Here is a 20,276-nt window from a genome sequence, read left to right on the forward strand (position 1 = left end):
CACTTTAATCAAAGTCTACTTCACCTTAGTGATGGAGTATAGGCTAAGTGACCAGATACGCAATGTCTGTGTGACTTTGAACTCTGAGCCTAGGTTGATCTAGATGGCTTATCCGACCATGTCCAGAAGGAACTGCTTTTGCCCTAGGGGCGTAAACAGCAATGACTAGGAAGAGGTGAAAAGGCCCCAACACGGTGAGAATCAGAGAGAGACACAAGGGGGAAGAGGAAGGGCAGGAGACTTTATTCACACTGGGGAAGGCCAGTTCACAAGGCTGCCATCAGAAATGCACCATCACTACAGTAACAGTGACCTGCCACACTCAAGCCCGTAGCTACATGCCTCGATTCCGATAGAACACCAGGTGTGGACGCAATCCCTAAGAGCTTCCAGGTAAAGCTTCATCTGCTTCGAACTCTGCCTCATATCTGCTCACATTCAGCACCTCTCCAACATTCTCGGCCCTTCTGCCTTGAACTCATTTCCTAATTTTTTTACTACATAAATTGTAGACTACAACCCTTAAAGCATCCTTCATTGGTGCCTCATCTACAGGAATAAGAGATTTGATGACTTCCCCATAAGCCAGCACAAAACAGGGAGACACCAGGAGGATTTCCTCATCTGTATCCGAATCATTTCCTAACAGCAACACAGTGGGTGGCCAGCTGGTCCTGGCTCTCCTCGGAACTCCCCCAGTCTCTGCTCACTTGGACGTTTGGTTGCCCTTGGGGGGCTCTGATGCTCCTTTTCTTGCCTCCTCCTCCGGGATGAACACACTAACGGTGAAGTCGCTGGTCTCCGAGCCGTATTTGTTCTTCACCACCAGCCCGTACTTGCCAGAGTCTGCCGTGCTCACACCTGAGATGGTGAAGAACGCAGTCTTCCCAGCCTCAAACCTGAGGCTGCAGTGATCATCGGAGGTCAGTGGCTTCTCATTTTTCAGCCAGGACACCTCAGGCGTCGGGTCACCCCACACATTGCAAGTGAGATTAAGTGCCTGCAGAAAGGGCCATGAAAAGGAAGGTGGTAAATCAGCTCATTCTGACCCAACGCCACATCAATGATAACTACAAGGCTTCCAGGCTGAGGTTTAAAGTAGTTATGTAGTTTAAAGTTAGGCACCCGTGGTTATGCTCTGATTACGGTGCAGGTAGCAGGTAGCAGGTAGCAGGTTTTGGGACTCTAGAATGCTTCTCTGTGTCAGCACACTGAGGGGGGCTTTCTTTCTATCCTCCATCTCTGCTCTCTCCTCCATAAACACCCAGACACCTTTCTCTCACTCTGATGTGGGCCTCTGGGCTGCATCAGCAGAAAAATCTCACTCCTTTCTCACTGCCTGCTCAGTTATGCATTGCATTTGCGTCACAGGGCCCAGCAGAGGAATGGCAGCAGCTGCTCTACATAACTGAAGTCATTTCCCCATTCCATCTTCCTCATTTTCTTCAGCTTCCTGGACCCCATCCAACCCGTGTTGTTGCAGAGGTGCTTGACCCAAATGCATCCTAAATAAAATATTCTCCAGCGTGTTGGAACTCTTCTGAGACTCTGGCATTGGGGTTGTAGTTTTACTTTGCCTTATTAAGAAAATGTTAAGACTCACATGCGACTCTATACTGTAGAGGCTTGTGTTTGTGTTTAAAATTGTTCTATTCAATGGGTAGTGTTCTATATCAACCACTGTGGTTGATATATTTTCATCACCACAAGCTCCCTGTGCTGTCCTTTCAAAGCCCCATGTGCCACTCCAACCTCTCAACAATGTTCCTTGTTTTAGATATCTCTTTTGTTTTTGAGATTATAATAACTGCTGAGATTATAATTTCATTATTTCTCCCTTCCCTTTCCTTCTTCCAACCCCCCCCCCCCCACACACACACATTGTCTTTCTTGCTCTTTCAAGTTCGTGGCCTCTTTTTAAAATTAATTATATATATATATATATATATATATGTATCTATACACATACACACACATATATACATATATATTCTTATATACAACAAATACGATGTTATTGAGTGTGTGATTTTAGGACTGACCACTTGGTACTGGATAATCAATTGGTTTTATCTTCCCTGAGGAAGACTATTTCTTCGGCTCTCACAGTTCTAGCTGGGCCTCCTGGGCCTCCCTTCTGGTCTTCTCCCGTCCACTTTAGTATCCCCATTGCTGTCTTTGTTCGGCTTACACTGGGGGGGGGGGGTGTCCTGTTGTTGAGACTCTATAGGTGCAGTTCTCATGTTAACAGGAGACACAGTTGCACATAAACCCCCGGACCCTCTGGCTCTTCTGTCTATCCTTCTGCCCCTCTCCTGGGCCTTAGGTGTGGGGGTTGTGTTACAGATGTATCCACTGGGACAGCTTTGCATTTTGATCATCAACTCTGTTCTCAGTCTCCAGCAGCTGCTCCTCAATGTTCCATTTATAAGACACTGTCATTTCAAACTGTTATATAAACACAGTCTACAGTATGCAAACTTCCCAGACTGCTTCTTTGTCTGCACACAAATCCCTGAGGATTCACCTATGCTGCTGAATCAGCCTCTCAGCCCTTCGTGTGCCAGTGTCCCTGAGGGTCATATATACGTTTCCAGTTTGGGGCTATCGTGAACGGAGTTACTATGAATAGAGTACAGGCTTTCTCATTTCTCTGGGATAAATGCCCAGGGTTCAGTTGCTGGGCTGTATGATAAATATATGAGTCATTTTTCTCCCTAGAATTTGCAAGGCTCTTTTTGCTAAGAACTGATATAATTTTGGCTTACATCCCACCAACAATGCATAAGCAATTCAGTCTCCCCACACCCTTCCTGCATTTGCAGGTGTGCATTTCTATTGTGTGTCACTTATCACTGGAGTTCAGGTATGTGTGTTACATTTCATGGTGTCGTTACCCACCCTCCATGGCTCATGCTAAATGACACATTCTAGACTGGGAACGAAGTTGGCATTGATAGGAAAGGAGTGTTCTTTTAAACATCTTCCCAATAGATCTTAAGTGGTCACTGAGTACCTCTTCTGTGGGAGTCAAGCTGGGTAGATGGCAGAACCGCCTTACACCTCATCATTAGTTAGCAAGTCTTTGAGACAGGCTGTGTAGCTCAGGCTTGACCTGTGTTTCTCTTGCTTGTGCATCCTGAATGCCGGGCTTGTGATCACGTGCTGCAATGCTAGTCTGAACGAGCATTTCTACTGAATTACTCCGTGGGTACATTTAAGAAAGAAAAGTACAAGCTGGGAAAACGCTCTGTGGATAAAGATGCCAAACTGGGTGAGCAGAGTCCAGCCCCCAGTACCACACTGTGGAAGGAGAGAACGAATACCTGCAGGTGGTGCTCTGACTTCCACACACATGTTATAGCATGTCCTGTCCTCCAGTAAAGAAATACATGCATGTGATAATTTTTAAAGGAGTCAAATCGGCATCACTAAATGTGTCTGAGCAGACCAGTTGTTTCAGGTTTGGGGAATCTGATGATTTACTTGGGGTAAAATGTAAGTCAACCCGATGTGGCAAACATCGGAGGTAGGCGTGGTGGAAGGCGAGCATGCATTCTTGAGATCCGAGTTGTGGCTCCGAGTACTTCCACACACACTCTCTCCTAACTGTCACCGCTGCCCAGTGAGTTTAACCTCGTGAAGGGAGGAAAGTGGAGAAGAACATTTAAGAACAGAAACTGCTCTCAAAGGTTAAGCTGAAAGTCGACTACGGTTTTTTCCACCCACACAGAAATGTATTGGATAGAATCTACAGTCTTGCTTTGATACACAAGTTCTGCATGGTCATCCCTCCCGTGCCTACCATTGCTCTTCTGGGTAGGAAAAGGTTTGATTTCTCTACACGTCTCTCTGGACTCGCAAGATGTATATTAACCTATTTTGACTGATGTGGGGTCTGGCTATGTAGCCAAAGGTGGCCTTGAGCTCTGCTAGGTTTTCCCCGTTGGGCTCTTAGATTACAGGCAGGCACTATTCTGCCCGGTTTACAGGTTAGAGATCACATTCATTGCCTCTCGGATAGAAGAAGCCAGGAAATACCAGTTTACCATCTAACAGAGAGGTTGGATTTCATTGGAGATGGAGCTAATAACTCAAGGAGCAGCATGTTTCCCTGTAACCACGAGATTGCATGGCACCTCCCGGTGAGCTGGAATAATGTCTTTCTTCTATGGTTACAGGGTTAAGAGCAAATGCTTTCAGGTTCGTTTTCACACAGCCTAATGGCTCCTGATGGTTTAAAAACATGACTCTGGAGAAATGGCCTAAATCTAGGCTCACAAGACAAACTTTCATCCTGATGCTGGCCTGACAAGACACGATGACTGGAATGCTTTACTTTTAACTCTGTATTTGGTTATTCTGGTCAAGTGCAGACCCTAGAAAATAAGAGATGGTAGGATGCAAAAGGAAGGACCACAGTGCAGGATATTGGGACCTTTCCCCACGTAGTGGCAGGAATGACAGTACTCACCTTGCCCTCTTGAATGGTGACAACATCGGGGAGACCACCCAACACCCGGGCCCGATCTGCAAGCACAAGAATTTCTGGTTAATCTCTGCAATGAAGAGAGCTAATGATCATGGCCTCAAAACACTTAATGGCACAACCTCCCACCTTGTTCTTCCCTGTCCTGGTGGTTATTTCATACTGCTTTCAACATGCAAAATGAGAAGTGACTCAGTGGCTCCGGTTTTAATCCTTCTTACTGCGCACATGCACAGGTACCTGAAGCCGTACCTACAGCACCAGCTTGGAACTGTCTTGTCACATAAAGACCTGCTGTAGGATGATTTTCATGGCTATATTCAGTTCTAGCCCTTGTGTAGCACAGCAGGTGTGCGCTCAAGAAAGCACAACCCATCTTAAGAGAGAGGCTCTGAGTAGGCCATGGTCTCTTTATGGTTTCCCTATGATGAACACCAGTTGCATACTGGGAAGGATATAATCTGGGAGCTCTGGAGATTTGGGCAGTCTCCTTTGAGGCTCTCCTTAGATAGCTCACTGTTCTTGGTTCTTGGTAGTGCTGGGTCTGTCTCTCTGTGGCTGAGTATATCAACAAAAGTGTAAGACAGGTGCTGAAATCTAGGGCTGGACACATGTGTGCTGTGGGGATGACTGTCTCAGCACTTGGTGAAGGAACCCTTCTGTAACACACCCCAAGGCCTCCTCTCTGGCATCAACACCATGGCTCCCAGCCTCATTTCACTCAGTTTGTGACTCTTGAACCTTGTTAGCCCAGTGTCAAAAAGACAGTGTTTCAGACTCTTATATTGTTCATTGGGCCTAATTTTCTTCTGATACATTGTATCTATAAGTGATTAATACCTATCATATGGTTTACAACCAAGGGATTTTTTTTTTTACAATGTCTGCAGGGGACTAGAGCCAGATGCCACAATTGAGGCCTTCCTACAGACACAAGACTAAAGTGAAAACATATGTAGACCATCTATAATTTATAAAAGAGAGAAGACAAAACCCATTTTCTTTTTTGAGAAAGGATCTCACTACATAGCCTTGGCTGTCCTGGATCTCCCTATACAGACCAAGCTGTGTAGAACTCACAGAGATCTGCCTGCCTCTGCCTCTCAAGCGCTGGGATTAAAGGCTTACACTACGCAGCCCAGCGAGAAAAGAACCCATTATCATCTGTAGATATGCCAGGAAATGAATTTTGACATTGAGTTTGCCTCCATGCTAAGTGTGGAAGTAGTCACTCACTTTTTTCAGCAATGGCGGCTTGTCTGTGGTTGAGAGAGACAAAGAAGGGTTATGTTAGTATCATTTCAAGTAGTCTCTCTCTCTTTCTCTCTCTCCCTCCCTTCCTCACCCCTCCTTCCCTCTGTCTCCTTCCTCTTTCTCCCTTTCCCTCTTCCTCTCTGTCCCTGTCTCTGTCACTCACACACACACACACACACACACACACACACACACACACACACACAAATACACACAGGCATGCTTCAGTGCAGGCTTGGAAAGCTGCCCTCCCAATTAGAAATCTGCTCCGAGTTCCATGAGGAGCTGCAACAAACCCAGACGCATTTACCACACAAAGGGGAGGAGGGAAGCCAGCCCTCACTCAGCTTCAGAGATATCTGACAGCTCGACTAACAGTGTCAAGTGGGCTTTTCCTATGCTTGCTGAAACAAAAGACTTTCTGATACTCAGATAGGCCAGTGGAACACAGGGTTCCAGGAATGTAACTTGAGTAGAAGTGGCCCTTGCCAGGAAGGGGAACTTACTTTAACCTCTGGAATTCAGCAAAGGCTTCATCAAACGCTTTAAAAGAAAAAGGAAGAAAGTTAAAACTTTATCAGTCAGAACTGATGACACACTGGGCTGGCTGGTTAAAGTCACAAGGTTAGGTCACCGCCCACCTTTCCATGAGGCTGCCTATGACTTCATTTTACAATGGAATGCTCTCAACAAGACAAATAAGTACCTTCTGTGTAGAAAATATGAGGTAATAGATTTTAGATGCTTTCATCTCAGCAAGGAGCCTTCCATCTTAAACAAAAAAGTTAGCTAACAGTCCCAGCAAAAGTCTTTCAAATAAAGGTATGTTGTCTAAACATCCTTTTTCTTTCGAAAAAAACAAAAGCTTCTTATTAAATTATCCCTCATAGGCTCCTGACTAGATGGTCACCTTCATTTTAGGTTTTCTGTATGCCAAGACTGGCCTGAAATCCAGTGTGCTATGCGTTACAAAACAGAGACTGTTTTTTATTTTTAAAATACAATTTTGTTAGCATAGAAAACAATGGGCATTGCTACTGCACTGCTCACATGTGTGTCAGTGGGCTTTGTTCACGGTCCTCCCCATCCTCTGTCCTTCCTCCCTCTTCCCTCCTCCCTCCTCTCACTGAAGTGGTATTTCTCAAGCCACCATGGAGCAGAGATGGCAGTGACTGAGATGAGAAAATGGGCATCATAGGGTTCTAAAATAATCTTATCCCCCCGTGACTTCAGGGTGAGACACTTGCTGAAGTTCATGAAAAAAGGCAAGTTTGTTTAGAAATCCTTCTATTTCATCTTCCATCCCCTTTGTGGCCCAAGAAACACATACACATGCACACATGTATACACACACATGAATACAAACTCATATACACATATGCACACACACGTGCGCACACACATGTGCACACACATGCCCATGCACAAAAAATATACACACACGCTCACATATACTTATGCATACACACACACACACACACACACACAAGCTCATACACACACAGAGATATGATTTATTTTTGTGTGCGTTCAGAGTACGCCTTGACTTGTGTGAAGAGATCAGAATGCAACTTTCAGGAGCCAGTTCTCACCAGCTGCTCAGTGAGGCAGGGTCTCCTTTCTGCTGCTGCTCAACTTACTCAGGGCTGGCTGGCCTTAAGTTTCTTGATAATTCTCCTGTCTCCACCCCCACCCCACCTCGGGTAGAAGTAGAGGTCGCAGATATGTACCACCACATCCAGCTTTCCATATGGGTCCTGAGGACCAGCCTCTCAGGCCATCAGACTTTCACACCTATGGTGCCATCTCCCAGCCAAGAATCCTATTTAAATCCAGAGAGTAGAGATTTAATTGGGTTACACTAATCCACATCCCCATATACACATATACTTTACATATGGAAGAATAAATAAAGTCAGTTTTTTCTCCTCTGAAAATGGACTGAGCTTCAGGTTGCACACGGGATGACAGCATAGGACTGTTTCTGGTCCTCACACCACACAGAGAAACAGAGACATGTGGTCAAGCTAATGTGTTTGGTAGCCATGGCAACCAGGTAAGGGGATCCACAGCCTTTGTCTTAGGAGGGGTTAAAGTGGGGTAGTTGCATAAGCTTTGTTGTTAAAAATAATTTTTGAAATGTTTTAAATCTACCCACCCACTTGCAGCTTCCCTTTTCTATTGTATTTCCCACAGATGGATGAACTGTGGAGAGAGCCACAGCCGTGCTGGTGCTACGTGGGTCAGAAGGCCCCGCCTGCTCGCTGCACCTTCTCTCGTGACTACAGATCCTTCAGCGAGTCTTTGTGGGCATATAGGTAGGGATTGGGTGAGAGTAGAACACACACACACACACACACACAAACACACCCCCACACCCACACACACCCACACACAACCTCAATGCATGCTTGGAATTGTTTTCTAAATTGTGGGTCTATTCTGAGGTTGAAAAACATGAAGAGTGTGGTACACCAGGACCCCATCTTAGTGCACCAAGGAGTGGGTCAGATTTAGCCAGTCCTCCTTTGGTGACTTTCATCTAGATGGTTTTATTCTTTCACAAAGAAGAGAGGGGAGGATGTTGCCAGGGATGAGGAGAAATGGCATGTAATTGGCTGTTCAGTTAACTCTTTTAGTTTTATTCAGTAATTGTGCACCACTTTTGGTCTTTGCTTGTTGAAAGTCATTTACTTGTTCTTCTTTCACCCCCATTATCTCCAGAAACCCCCAATCTCTCAGCACGTAACTAAGATGTCTGGGACCCTTGGATGTGGGCTCTCCAGCTTCCTCTTGTCCTGTTCGGCATTTCCTCATTTCCTTTGCTTCTTCACATTCGCTCCTCTCTCGTTTTGGACAGAGTAGACCCTTTGTTCCCCCGTGCAGAGTTAACCCTTCCCCTTCTACCCTTGCTCTCTCACTATCCACTTTCTGGAGCTTTGGTAGGTCACTGAGTCCCTGCATAGTCAGTCTTCCTAGTCAAAGCAGCTGCTTCCTTGGAGTGGATGTGTGTGCCCAGATCTCAACCCCCATGCACAGTTGCTTTCCACTCCTTGCTCTTAAGGAGCTGATTGTGAGTCAGCTGACCTCTTCTAAGAGTCTCCATCTATCTGCCCACTAAACTCTCCATGATTAAGACTGCTTTGCCAAATCACTATTAATAAAATGCACCGGAGGCCATTATTTTAGCCCAGGTCCTGCACTAGCCCTCAGCAGATCTGAGCAGAATGGCATCACTCACGTAATGTGACATATAATCAAACTGAACTTAAAAACAAGACAGGCTTCCAAAAAGACTGGGACTCAGAGTAACCAATCAGAACAGGTCCATTCAACCCAGGCATCACAGGTACCAACTCCTTTGACATCCCCAGTGTAACAGCCTCCGCTTGTTTTGGTCCATTCTGTAGTGAATCTGAGTGAGTACGTTTACCTTGTCCCGAGAGATCCACCGTCTTCTGGTGCCCAGTCTTGCCATCAAAGAGCTCCATTACATATTTCCCTTTATCATTCGGAGTGGGCTCATTGATCTGCAGCCAGATCTGCTCCCCGGTGACTCCGCTCTTGACTCTGTCCGTGTACTTAATCCCAGCCCCACTGTTAAGACGAAGAGAGAGTTGTCAGTGCTTCCTTCTGTGAACAGCTGATCTTTCCTCTGCTTTTATTAGGTGACACACCATAAACTTTCACAGGCTCTCAGAAAGCATGAGAGCTGCCTACGCCATCCTGCTTCAGGGTGATCACAGGCTCAGGAGCTGGGCATTTGGATTCCAGGGACCAGGAACGGATACCCGAACATCTACTAACTCACTACAGTAGTGATTGATTTCAAGACCAATCCTTCTCAGGGGTGCTGATTATCTTTGGGTTTGCTTGGGTTTGTTTCCAGGATTAACAGACTGTGAAAAGGTGAAAGACCAAACTAAATACTATTTTACTGCATACTTAATACAAATGTTCTACGGCCAAACTGGATAAGCAGAAGAGCACACTGGCAGGGGCTATTGACGTATGTCGCTTCAGAGCCATTAAAGCATGCATAAATATGCACTTGGGAGCAGAGTCAAGCGTGAATGAAAAGCAGAGTGGCTGTCAACAAAGTGAGGCACGTGCCATGACCCTGTATGAAAACAGAAAAACACAGCCCTACACTGTGAGCCGACGTGACGAGACATAAAAACATTACGGTTACAGAGAAAACAGGGTGCGGCAGAACAGTGTCCTCATACTGTCAAAACACGCTTCATGGAGATTTCATGAGACTGTGAGGAAACTTAAGGATGTAGTGTAGAGGCAGTGACTGGTGCAGGGGGTAAAGGTTCTTGTTGCCAAGCCTGGCAACTGGAGTGAATCCCCAAAGCTCACATGGTAGAAGGAAAGAACTGACTCGTACAAACTATCCTCCGCCCTCCACATGTGCTGTGGTATATGCTGATGTGCACACACACAAAATAAATGTAATAATTTTTTAAAAGCAGTATATAAAATTGACACACACACAACAATTATATAAGGAAAAAATTAGAAGAAAGTACTTTAAATGTACAGAAAGGTGCTCACCAAACTATTGATGATATCATGGTGTAAATGCTTCTAGGCAGATAACTTTAAACCCAATAATCAAGGAATAGAGGCAGGCAGATCTCTGAGTTCAAGGCCATCCTTGTCTACAGAGTGAGTTCCAGGACATCCAAGGAGACAGAGAAACCCTGACTTCAAACTCCCCCACCAAAAAAAAAATCTTTTCATTTCATAGTATCTATCTATTTCTATTTATCTATCTATCTATCTATCTATCTATCTATCTCTCTATATATATACATACATATATATGTGTGTATATATATTTTTTTTTCAAAAAAGCATGTAGGAAGTTTATAGCTTAAATACAATTTCAATGTGAACTTTAAAAAACAAAACATTTTCACCTAAAAATTTTTAGCTTCCAATTAATATTTAGTGTTTTTCTTATACTACTACATGCTATGAGGTTCTTTTTTGCATAATTATTGACATATCTTTAAATATATTAGCAATTGAAGTGCCATAAAAGAAACACATCTATATCCTGCAATTTTTAGCCTGAATAATAGCTTTTTCTTAGAGAGTGGCACAGGAAGACAGATCTCTGCTTTGCTTGAATTATTTAGTCTCTGGCTGGCTTTCACAATGGTGCCTTCTATATGTTAAGTACTTCTAACTGAATAGATCGTATTGTTCTTTTTTGATATGAGAAAAATAGAATTCACAGAATTAAATGACTTGCCAAAGAAGACAGAGCAAAGTCAAGGCTAACACCCACTTAAAGGTGTGTTTTTTTTCTTCTTGGTATGCTTCCAGCTTACAAAAAAAAAAAAAAAAACAGTAGTACAATTCTCAAGCCCTGAGCTTTGTGTGGGCACAAAAGTATAAGAGGAACTCATGCAAATGAGACCAACACCGTAGGAAGCTCATGCCTTGCTACTCTAATGGCAAGTTTCTTAAAATATATTCTCAACGCACCCATTTAAAAAGAACTAATTACGTTTTTAAAAGACTTATTTTAATTATGTGCATGTGTTGGCAGGAGGGGGTATGTACACATGAGTGCAGTCGCCCATAGGAGCCAGAGATGTCAGATCCTCTGCAGCTAGACTGATAGATGCTTGTGAGCCATTAGACATGGTTCTTGGGAATCAAACTTGGGTCCTCTGGAAGGTCAGTATGTGCTCTTAACCGCAAAGCTTTCTCTAGCCCTTGAAGAAATGATTCTTTTACAAAGCGTGTAACTTTAAAATACTACATTTATATATTTAATTATTACTGTGTGTGCATGTGTGTGCATGAGTGTGTGCATGTGTGTTTATGCACATGTATGTGTGTGCATGCATGAGTGTGTGCATGTACATGTGTACACACACATGTGTACCTGTGTGGTGTACAACAGTGCAACTGTGGAGGCCAGAGAACAATTTGTTATTCAGTCCTTTCCTTCCACTTCCATCTGGGGATAGAACTCAGGTCTGTGTGTCTTTACCCACCATGCCATCTCTCTGGCTCTAAGGCACAGCACTGTGATGGACGGTCCAGCTAATTCTGCTCCCCTGATGCTTCACACTGATATATTATAGTGTCCTAGGTGTCACCGGGGAATGGCCTAGGATTTGGTCTATTTTACATTTTAATTACTTCTCTGCAACATTTTCTGGGGAGAGAGATAGAGAGATAGAGATAGAGAGAGAGACAGAAAAAGAGAGAAGAGAAGAGAGAGGGGAGAGAGAAGGGAAAGAGAGAGAAAAAGAGAGAGAGTGGAAAGAGAGAAGAGAGAGAAACAAAGAGAGAAGAGAGAGAAAGAGAGAAGAGAGAGAAAGAGAGAAGAGAGAGAAGAGAGAGAAAGAGAGAAGAGAGAAAGAGAGAAGAGAGAAAGAAGAGAGAGAAAGAGAGAAGAGAGAAAGAGAGAAGAGAGAGAGAAGAGAGAGAAGGGAAAGAGAGAAAGAGAGAAGAAAGGAGAGAGAGAGAGGGAGAGAGAGAGGGGGAGAGAAAGAGAGAGAGAGAGAGAGAGAGAAAGAGAGAGAGAGAGAGAGAGAGAGAGAGAACAAAGAGCCAAAGCCACAGCGGTCCACACCGGCATTTTTATTTTGCTACTTCTTACCTCTAGAACTCAGCAGATGCCCAAGAGCTCAGTCAAATGCCAGTCTGCGGGTTAGTAAACACTAGCAGACGCTCTGTGGGACCCAGCTCTGGTTAACTGTTCAACTTACTTTGTTTTTTTGTTTTGTTTTTTTTTTCCCTTCTTCTTTGTGGTGCTGGGGATTGAACTCCACCCTGTGTATGCTAGGCAAGTGCTCTACCACTGAGCTACACTGACACATGTTTTGGTGGGGTAGCGCTGGGTCTGCTGTTTTGGTTTTGCTTGCTTGTTTTGAGACAGGTTTTGCTCTGTAGCACGAGTTGCCCTCAAACTTTCAATCTTGTTCCCTTAGTCCTGCGATTACAGATGTGCACCTGTAACCCACCATCCTCAGCATCACGTGACTTCTGACATTGTTTTTTGAGGCAAGATCCTGCTATGCAGCCCAGCTAGCTATAGGCTCTTTATGTAACCCATATCGGCCTTGAACTCATAATTCTTCTGCCTCAGTTTTCTAAATACTGTTATTCTAGCTGTGTGCCACCATGTCTTATGTTATCTCAAACTCAGGACAAATAGGCAACTGGTGTGTCTAATTAACACATCAAAGCAGACACTGGCCAGTCTCTCTCAGCATCAGTAATACCCATTACAGAGTCCAGGCTCCTCTTAGACCTTCTCACCCTGCTCTGTACCCCCAAACTCTACAGTCTAAGGGCTTTCCTTTCCCCAGCCTCTGACCCCTACATAATCCAGCCATCTGGCTATGTGGTCTCTTGCACTCTTACACTCTTGCTCTCTTGGTCTCCTGGCCTCTTGGCTCCTACTTCCTCTCCGTTCCTCTCTAGCTCTTCCCTTGTCTCTCTCCGCTCATGGCCCAGTTCAGTCTGGACACTTCCAAATTCCTCTGGTTGTTTTCTCTCTCACATCTACAATATCTCATATCTCATATCTACTTCCTCCTCCACCATACCTGGGAGCATTCATGTCTTCATTTTTTTCATTCAATCATAACATTTTATCATATATATATATATATTTATTTATATAGTTATATATATATATATATAAAACAAAAATACATATATAATGCCTGCATTAATAATATGTGCATGACAATCCTCAGTGTATGTTTATATAATAAAGAGACAGCATTCTATTTAAATAAGGTTAAAATATCTTCTCAAACTAACTTTCTTTTCTATGTGGCCCTGGCTGGCCTAGAACTTACTACCAAGCTAGCATCAGATTCAAAAAGATCCATCTACCTCTGCCTTCCAAGTGCTGGGATTAAAGGTGAGTACCATCACACATGGCCTGCTTATAGTTTCTTTATAGTGAAAACTTTCCAAATCTTTTTCTATAGTTTTTTGAATTTTGAAATATACAATGTATTAGAGCTAGTCACAGTCACAAGTAGCAAAGACACTTTGTTATATTCTGTACTTTAGTAACCAATGGTCAGCCTCTTCTTCCTCTGCATTTGAAACTTTCCATGCAGTGTGGAAGTGTATATGGGTGTGTGTGTGCATGTGTGTGCATGTGTACATGTGTGTGTCTGTGTACACGTGTGTATGTGTGTGTGTATGTGTGTGTGTATGTGTGTGTGTGCACGTGTGTGTCTGTGTGCAGGCTTGTGTGTGTGCGTGCGTGTGTATGTGTGTGTACATGTGTGCATGTGTGCATGCATGTGTGCATGCATGTGTGCATGCATGTGTGCGTGCATGTGTGCATGCGTGAGTGTGTGTGAGAGAGAGAGAGAGAAAGAGAGAGAGAGAATGAGCTAGCTTAGCTCTGCATACTTGGCAGAACAGAGGTATCCTGTGTATGGCTGTTCCAGATACATTACAGAGATACCGATGAATGAATGAGGATACTTCCATCAGTAGCAAAAACAAAACGCTAGCCATCACTAGGACTTCACTGTGCATGGGCTGAGGGAGACAGCTAAAGGTAAGGGCGGGGCCCCAGTGTTCTGTCCTGTGCTTTTCAATATGATGTCTCTTTCTTGAAAGGGGCTGGGTTTTGGTTTTCATTCCTCCTACTTACCTGTGGGGGAAATGTCTACCTGGAAGTCAGTCTGCATGTACTTACTTGTGGGACCAGTTTACTTTCAAGTCATCCAGGTAATAACAGACAAAGGAGTACAGCCGGATGCCCTCCGCCGTGCTCTGGATTTTCAGGTCTGTGGCAGACAAAGCTGAGGAAGAAAGCAACACAGTTAATCCACTTGAGGGTTCCCCCTGGAAGGGGCGTACGGAAGCAATCGCTGTGGCGAGGAGACGGTAACTTACCTATCTTTCTGCATACTTCAGTCATCAAGTCTTGGAAGGCTGTAGAGAGAGGGCCATAGCCAAAGCTTTAGCATAAGCATATTCCATATAAAGTCAAGTGTCAAGCTGTTAGCTCTCAAAGAGTCCCTGTCCAGTGACAGCCATTTGACAGGAGGTAAGTTTGTTGACCCACTGGTAGTGTTTTGTTTTGTTTTGTTTTTGTAAAATAACTCAGTTTTTATAAAGCTTTAAACAGATTTCTGCTTATTTTGATCTATGCTTTCCTTGACTGGTTTGTAATTAATAGTGTGGTACATTCTAGAAAGGCCACAGTGACATCCCAGGAAGCCTGTTGCCTTTGGCATGCTCTTTCTTCTTAAGTCCCAGGAAGCCTTAGTTTGAATTACAGGAGTTTTCTTATCTGAGTCATCAATTGATAATGAATTAATTGTCTCTGTTAACTGTAGTCCCACCTCCACTGAGAAGTGGAGGGCAAACTACAGCCTCTCCAGCTGATTGCAACCCTGCTGTATTGAGGAGAAAACCTGGACATTTGGAGGTGGGAGGTTATAAGTAGCTTTGTGTTACCATGACATATTTGCCCTTAGTAAGTCTCTGGAAAATCGGAACAGCTGTTTTGGTTTGCTAATAATTTAAAGATCTCAGATTTCACACATGAATCTTTCTTACCGCCCTAACAATGGGCTGTTTTTAGCATTCTCCTCCAGGAAGTTTTGATCCTAGAACATTTTTGTAGAGTTGAAACAAAAATAATGATTTAAATTGAAAACAGACTTCTAGTGGCCCACAGGCTATAAATTCTCTGAGGATCAAAAGTATATTTTTGATTTCTAGGAAGTCGAAAAGAGAAAATGTTTTTGCAAAAGAACAGTGCTTTGCTCTGCCGGAATTTCAATTAAACCAAAATCGGTGGACACAAATCAGCATGACTTCCATGGCCAGCCCAGCCCCAGTCATAATTCTGGTAGCTGTAGAACCCATGAGCCAGACCGCAGCAGTTGGTAAATTCACCTTCATCCACGAGTTTCAGTCTGCTCTTATCTTTTCCTCGGTCATCTTTCAGGATAACTTCATAAAATCCAGCATCTTTCTTGGAAAACTGAGGAGATAATGAACATGAGAGTTTATCATAGCTCAGATCTGATTGTTACATTTATACGTGTATGTGTCTCTCTCTCTCTCTGTGTGTGTGTGTGTGTGCATGTGTGTGAGTGTATGCTCATATATGTATGCATGTGTGTTGTCTGGGTGCGTATGGATGTGCATACAACATGTGAGTGGAGGTGTAGATCAACCTTGGCATCACTCTTCAGGGCTGTCTATCTATCCTATTTGTTGTTAACCTTTTACTTCTTTTGTATGTGAGTGTTCTGACTGCATGTCTGTCTCTACACCGCAGCCATGCAGTAACTGTGAACAGTGACATGAGTTTCTAAAGAAATCAGTCCCGAACTATTTTAGTTGAGAAAGGACTATAAAAAAGTGAACAGAAGAAGGGCACTGGGTTCTCTAGACTGGAGTTACAGACAGATGTGAACCAGCAGCTTGCACGTCCGTGGCCACCTACCTCTGTGATGAGCAGGGTACAAATGCCATCTTTAAAGTCATGTTTCTCATCCACAGAGATCTCCCGTTCATCTTTGTACCACACAATGTGAGTGTCTTTTGTAATATTTGCCACCTGTAAGAAGAGTCATAATTACCCTCCTTGAAGTAAAGACATACATTTTTATGAATGTAAGCAGTTCTTATGCATCCAAGTACTAAAGAAAAAATATCGAATTTGGAGTCAGAGGACACAGGGTTGTAAAGAAATCAGTGTGAAATCATTTTAGTGGACAAAGGGTTACACTAAGGTGAGCACCACACAATAAGCTGAAACCAGTAGCATCTCTATTTCCAGTGGTAAAAACTGCCTTAACATCTGATTGCCATGGCAAATGCAGAAGTTCTGCACTGGGTAGTGGAACTGCTTTCTGCATGGCTATACTGGAACAATCGGAATGGAATGGAAACGGTCCTATTGCCAGGCTCACTCCTAAAGGAGCAGAGGGCTCTGTAGTCGGGCCAACTTGTGTAATGCTACATTGTTTCAAAACCAGCTTAAAACTAATGTCAAGGAAAAGAGCAGCATGTGCCCTTTCAATCAAGGCATATCAAAGAAGTACTTTCCAACTTAAAAAAAAAAAAAAAAAAAACACTGATCTGTGTGCCATGGTGGTATAGTATAATAGTCTGACTGAGGTCAGAGAATTGCTTGAGCCCAGGAGTTTGAAAGCAGGACAACATGTGAAACCATGTTTCCATCCCATAGTTCTTAGATAGACATGGAAAGAAAGGATTCTATATATACTAATATACACAAATGCTTAAATAAAAATAAAAATCTCAAAATCAAAGAAAGAGATTTCCTACTGTATTAAAATAGCCTTTCTGCAGAATGAACAGGATGAGTAAACTCCAATCTAGTCTAAAAATTTAATAAAAGAGATAAGGAAAGGTTACAAATATATGTATAAAGGAAGTCCAAGGTTTAATAACTTTACTTCTGAGCAATTTTGATAAGATGCCTTTAGATACTAACCCATATATCATACATATAAATCTCAGGTGGGTAAAACCATTGCATAGACTTAGAGGGATTCTGAGCTTTTTCTAAAACATTTGATTTATTTTTCACAAAGAGGATTATATCCACCAATTTCTTGAAAATTAAAAATGTAGGAAAGAGTAAGGACTTCATACAAATCAAGAAAGCATGACAAAAGGTCTTAAAGAAAGCCACTAAACAACTGGCAAGAAAATAGAGGATTGCAAGACAGAACAGTACAAGCATTTACTTTTGGTGATCTGAAGGAAGATGAATTCCATAAACTCATATTTGGATACTTGGTCCTAAGTTTGTGGAACTGTTTGGAAAAGATCGAAAGGTGTGGCCTGATGGAGGAGGTGTGGCCTTGATGGAGGAGGTGTGGCCTGATGGAGGAGGTGTGGCCTGATGGAGGAGGTGTGGCCTTGATGGAGGAGGTGTGGCCTTGACGGAGAAAGTGTGTCACTGAGAGTGGGCTTTGAGGTTATGCCATTCCCAGTGTGCTCCCTCTAATACCTGCTTGCAGTTTGACTTGCAAGCTCTCGGCTGTGTGTACCACACATGTGCCTGGTGCTCACAGAACCCAGAAGAGGATGTTGTATCCCCTAGAACTGAGTAACGGACAGTTGTGAGCTGTGATGTAGGTGCTAGGAACTGAACCCAGGTCCTCTAGAGGAGTATCTCTGCTCCCTTCCGTTCTGTTCTTTTGAGTGGGGTCTCACTATGTAACCTTGGCTGGCGTAAAACTCACATAGATCCATCTGCCTCCAAGAGCCATGGCCCATCATACCCACCTTGGCCAGTGCTCTAATCCATTGAGGATTCACATCTGCAGCCTTATCTATTTGAGGTTTCCTGAAACCAGAGCGCCTCCAGCTCCTGCCCTAGGTGGACCTTGTGTCCTGGACTGTCTTGCAGGGGCGGCAGTGTACGTGTTTGTCTGTGTCGACTACTGCAGTAGAGTAGCACCCAGGGGTGTTTTGCGGGTGAGCTGGGGCTCTTTCTCAATCCTTCAGAGTCAGGGGCTCACCTGAGTCTCATGAGTCTATATGTTTAGTTCACAGACTCCATGGATTATAAAGTACAATAGTAAGTTGCTAAGTTTACACAAGTTGCTCCAGTGATGTGACAAGAGAGCTGATAGAAGGTTAATTCAAACTGGACAGAGCTGGGCGCACTCAGCCACGCTTCTGTTCAAGTCTCATGACTTAGAGGATTCACCAAACACAACAGGAGCCGGGGTGAGTCAAGAGTAACCTACTACTTAGAATGCAGATCTAGCCTGACACAAAAGCAGGGTGTGGCATTCAGAGACTGACAGGAGTTGGCTATCCCTAATCCAAATGTGCCAACCCTGCACTCCTCAATCCTCAGCTTCCTATGCATCAGCATGGAGCCCCAAGTGGACCACTGCATGCCATGAAACCTCACTTCATGTGCAGAATTATTCAAAATAGTACACACCACGCCTTCAGGCTAGCTCTGTAACGTATGCATGAAACATAAATGAATTTTATACGTGGATTTGGGTTTTTCTCTCAGATATCTCAGTACTCAAGCACAATTATACCAACATCCAAAACAAAACAAAATCGAAGCTGAACCCCATGCACTTCAGATCCGGTCATTTTCGGAAAGGGGCCTTTAAGCTACAGCCAGAAGGGTCTATGCCCTTCTGGAGCTCAGGGGTGACAGCAGGAGCCATCACCTCTCCTCACGGTTTTCACGTGGTTTTACTCTGTCTCTCGCCAACCGAGGGGTCCATAACATTCAACAGAAAGGCTATGTCTGCTGTTTGGGAAGTGGGAAGGTTGATCTTTGCTCCACATTCAGTTTTATCTTTATTTCTCCTGAATCAAATATAAAACCGCACACATCTCTTACCTTGCATTTCAACAGGACATTACATTCACCAGTCACTTCCCAGCTCAGATACTCAGCGAAATGTGGGCCTGTGAAGTTTTAATGACATAAGCCATCCATTAACTAGTGGCAAACGCAAGATCACAGCTCATCCTTAAATCCTGACGCGATTAATATTTGAAGTCAGATTTTCTTCAAATTAGAGGTTTAGTTTTAAAATATCTTAATGCCTACATATTTAATATTTAGTATTTTAAATTATTTTTTCACCAAACATGAGATGCTGCTCATGTAAATTTGCTATGGAAATAACTTTGGAATATTTTATTTTTTAAAAAGAAAGTGTCTATTTTTACCTTGTTTCCTGATCCATTCTTGTCGCTGGAATTCAGCTTCTTTCTGTAGCTTCTTATAAACTTGAAATGGAAAAGGCAAGGAAGTGTAAAACTGAGTTGAGCAGCACAGACCCACATGACAGCCATGATGCTAGTGACCCAATGACCTATTTTCATTATTATGAGATTATAGATTGTGATGACACTACTTGCTCTGATTTTTTATAAAGAGAAGCCTTTGAAAACTATGTAACTTTGTGTGTGTGTGAATGTGTGAGTGTGTGGGTGTATGTTTATAAATATGTATGTGTTTATGTGTGTATGTGTGTGTCTGTGTGTGAGTGTGAGAGTGTTTGTGAGTGTATGTTTATGAGTGTGTATGTGTGTATGTGAGTATGAATGTGTGGTGTGTGTATGTGTGTGTGAGTGAATGTGTGTGTGAGACAGTATGTGTGTGTATGTGTATGAGTGTATGTATATGTGAGTGTCTGAGTGTGAACATGTGTGTAAGTGTGTATGTGTATATGTGTGAGTGTCTATGTATGAGTATATTTGAGAGTATGAATGTGTGAGTATGTGTGTATATGTGAGTGTATGTATGAGTATATACGTGTGTATATATATTATGCATGTGAGTGTATATGTATTATGTGTGTGTATATATGTAAGTGTGTGACTGAGTGTAACTATGATTGCATGAGTATGTGTGAGTATATATGTGAGTGTGTATTGTGTGAGTGTGTATGTGTATATATGTATATGTTTGGGGGTGGATATGAGTGCATATGTGTGAGTATGTGTCTCTGTGAGTGTCTAAATGTGAGAGTATGTGTGTGAGTTT

At 43.2% G+C, this 20,276-nt stretch overlaps 1 protein-coding gene across 2 annotated transcripts in view; it reads right to left on the bottom strand.

Annotated features, from left to right (window-relative positions):
* Window positions 1-221: 221 nt before the first annotated feature.
* The window catches only part of Myom1 (myomesin 1), a 127,149-nt gene continuing 107,094 nt past the window's right edge, over window positions 222-20,276 (bottom strand). For both annotated transcript variants that reach the window (XM_034484557.2, XM_034484556.2), the window contains 11 exons: window positions 19,457-19,516; window positions 19,122-19,189; window positions 16,215-16,328; window positions 15,659-15,746; window positions 14,648-14,686; window positions 14,448-14,553; window positions 9,177-9,340; window positions 6,250-6,286; window positions 5,726-5,748; window positions 4,475-4,530; window positions 222-1,000 (listed from right to left, as the gene is read on the bottom strand). In XM_034484557.2, coding sequence (XP_034340448.1) covers window positions 707-1,000; window positions 4,475-4,530; window positions 5,726-5,748; window positions 6,250-6,286; window positions 9,177-9,340; window positions 14,448-14,553; window positions 14,648-14,686; window positions 15,659-15,746; window positions 16,215-16,328; window positions 19,122-19,189; window positions 19,457-19,516 — 1,049 coding nt within the window. In that variant the 3' untranslated portion in view covers window positions 222-706. The remainder of the gene's footprint in view (window positions 1,001-4,474; window positions 4,531-5,725; window positions 5,749-6,249; window positions 6,287-9,176; window positions 9,341-14,447; window positions 14,554-14,647; window positions 14,687-15,658; window positions 15,747-16,214; window positions 16,329-19,121; window positions 19,190-19,456; window positions 19,517-20,276) is intronic.

The sequence above is a fragment of the Arvicanthis niloticus genome, chromosome 21 (assembly GCF_011762505.2).
Source record: "Arvicanthis niloticus isolate mArvNil1 chromosome 21, mArvNil1.pat.X, whole genome shotgun sequence".
Classification (NCBI taxonomy): Eukaryota; Metazoa; Chordata; class Mammalia; order Rodentia; family Muridae; genus Arvicanthis; species Arvicanthis niloticus.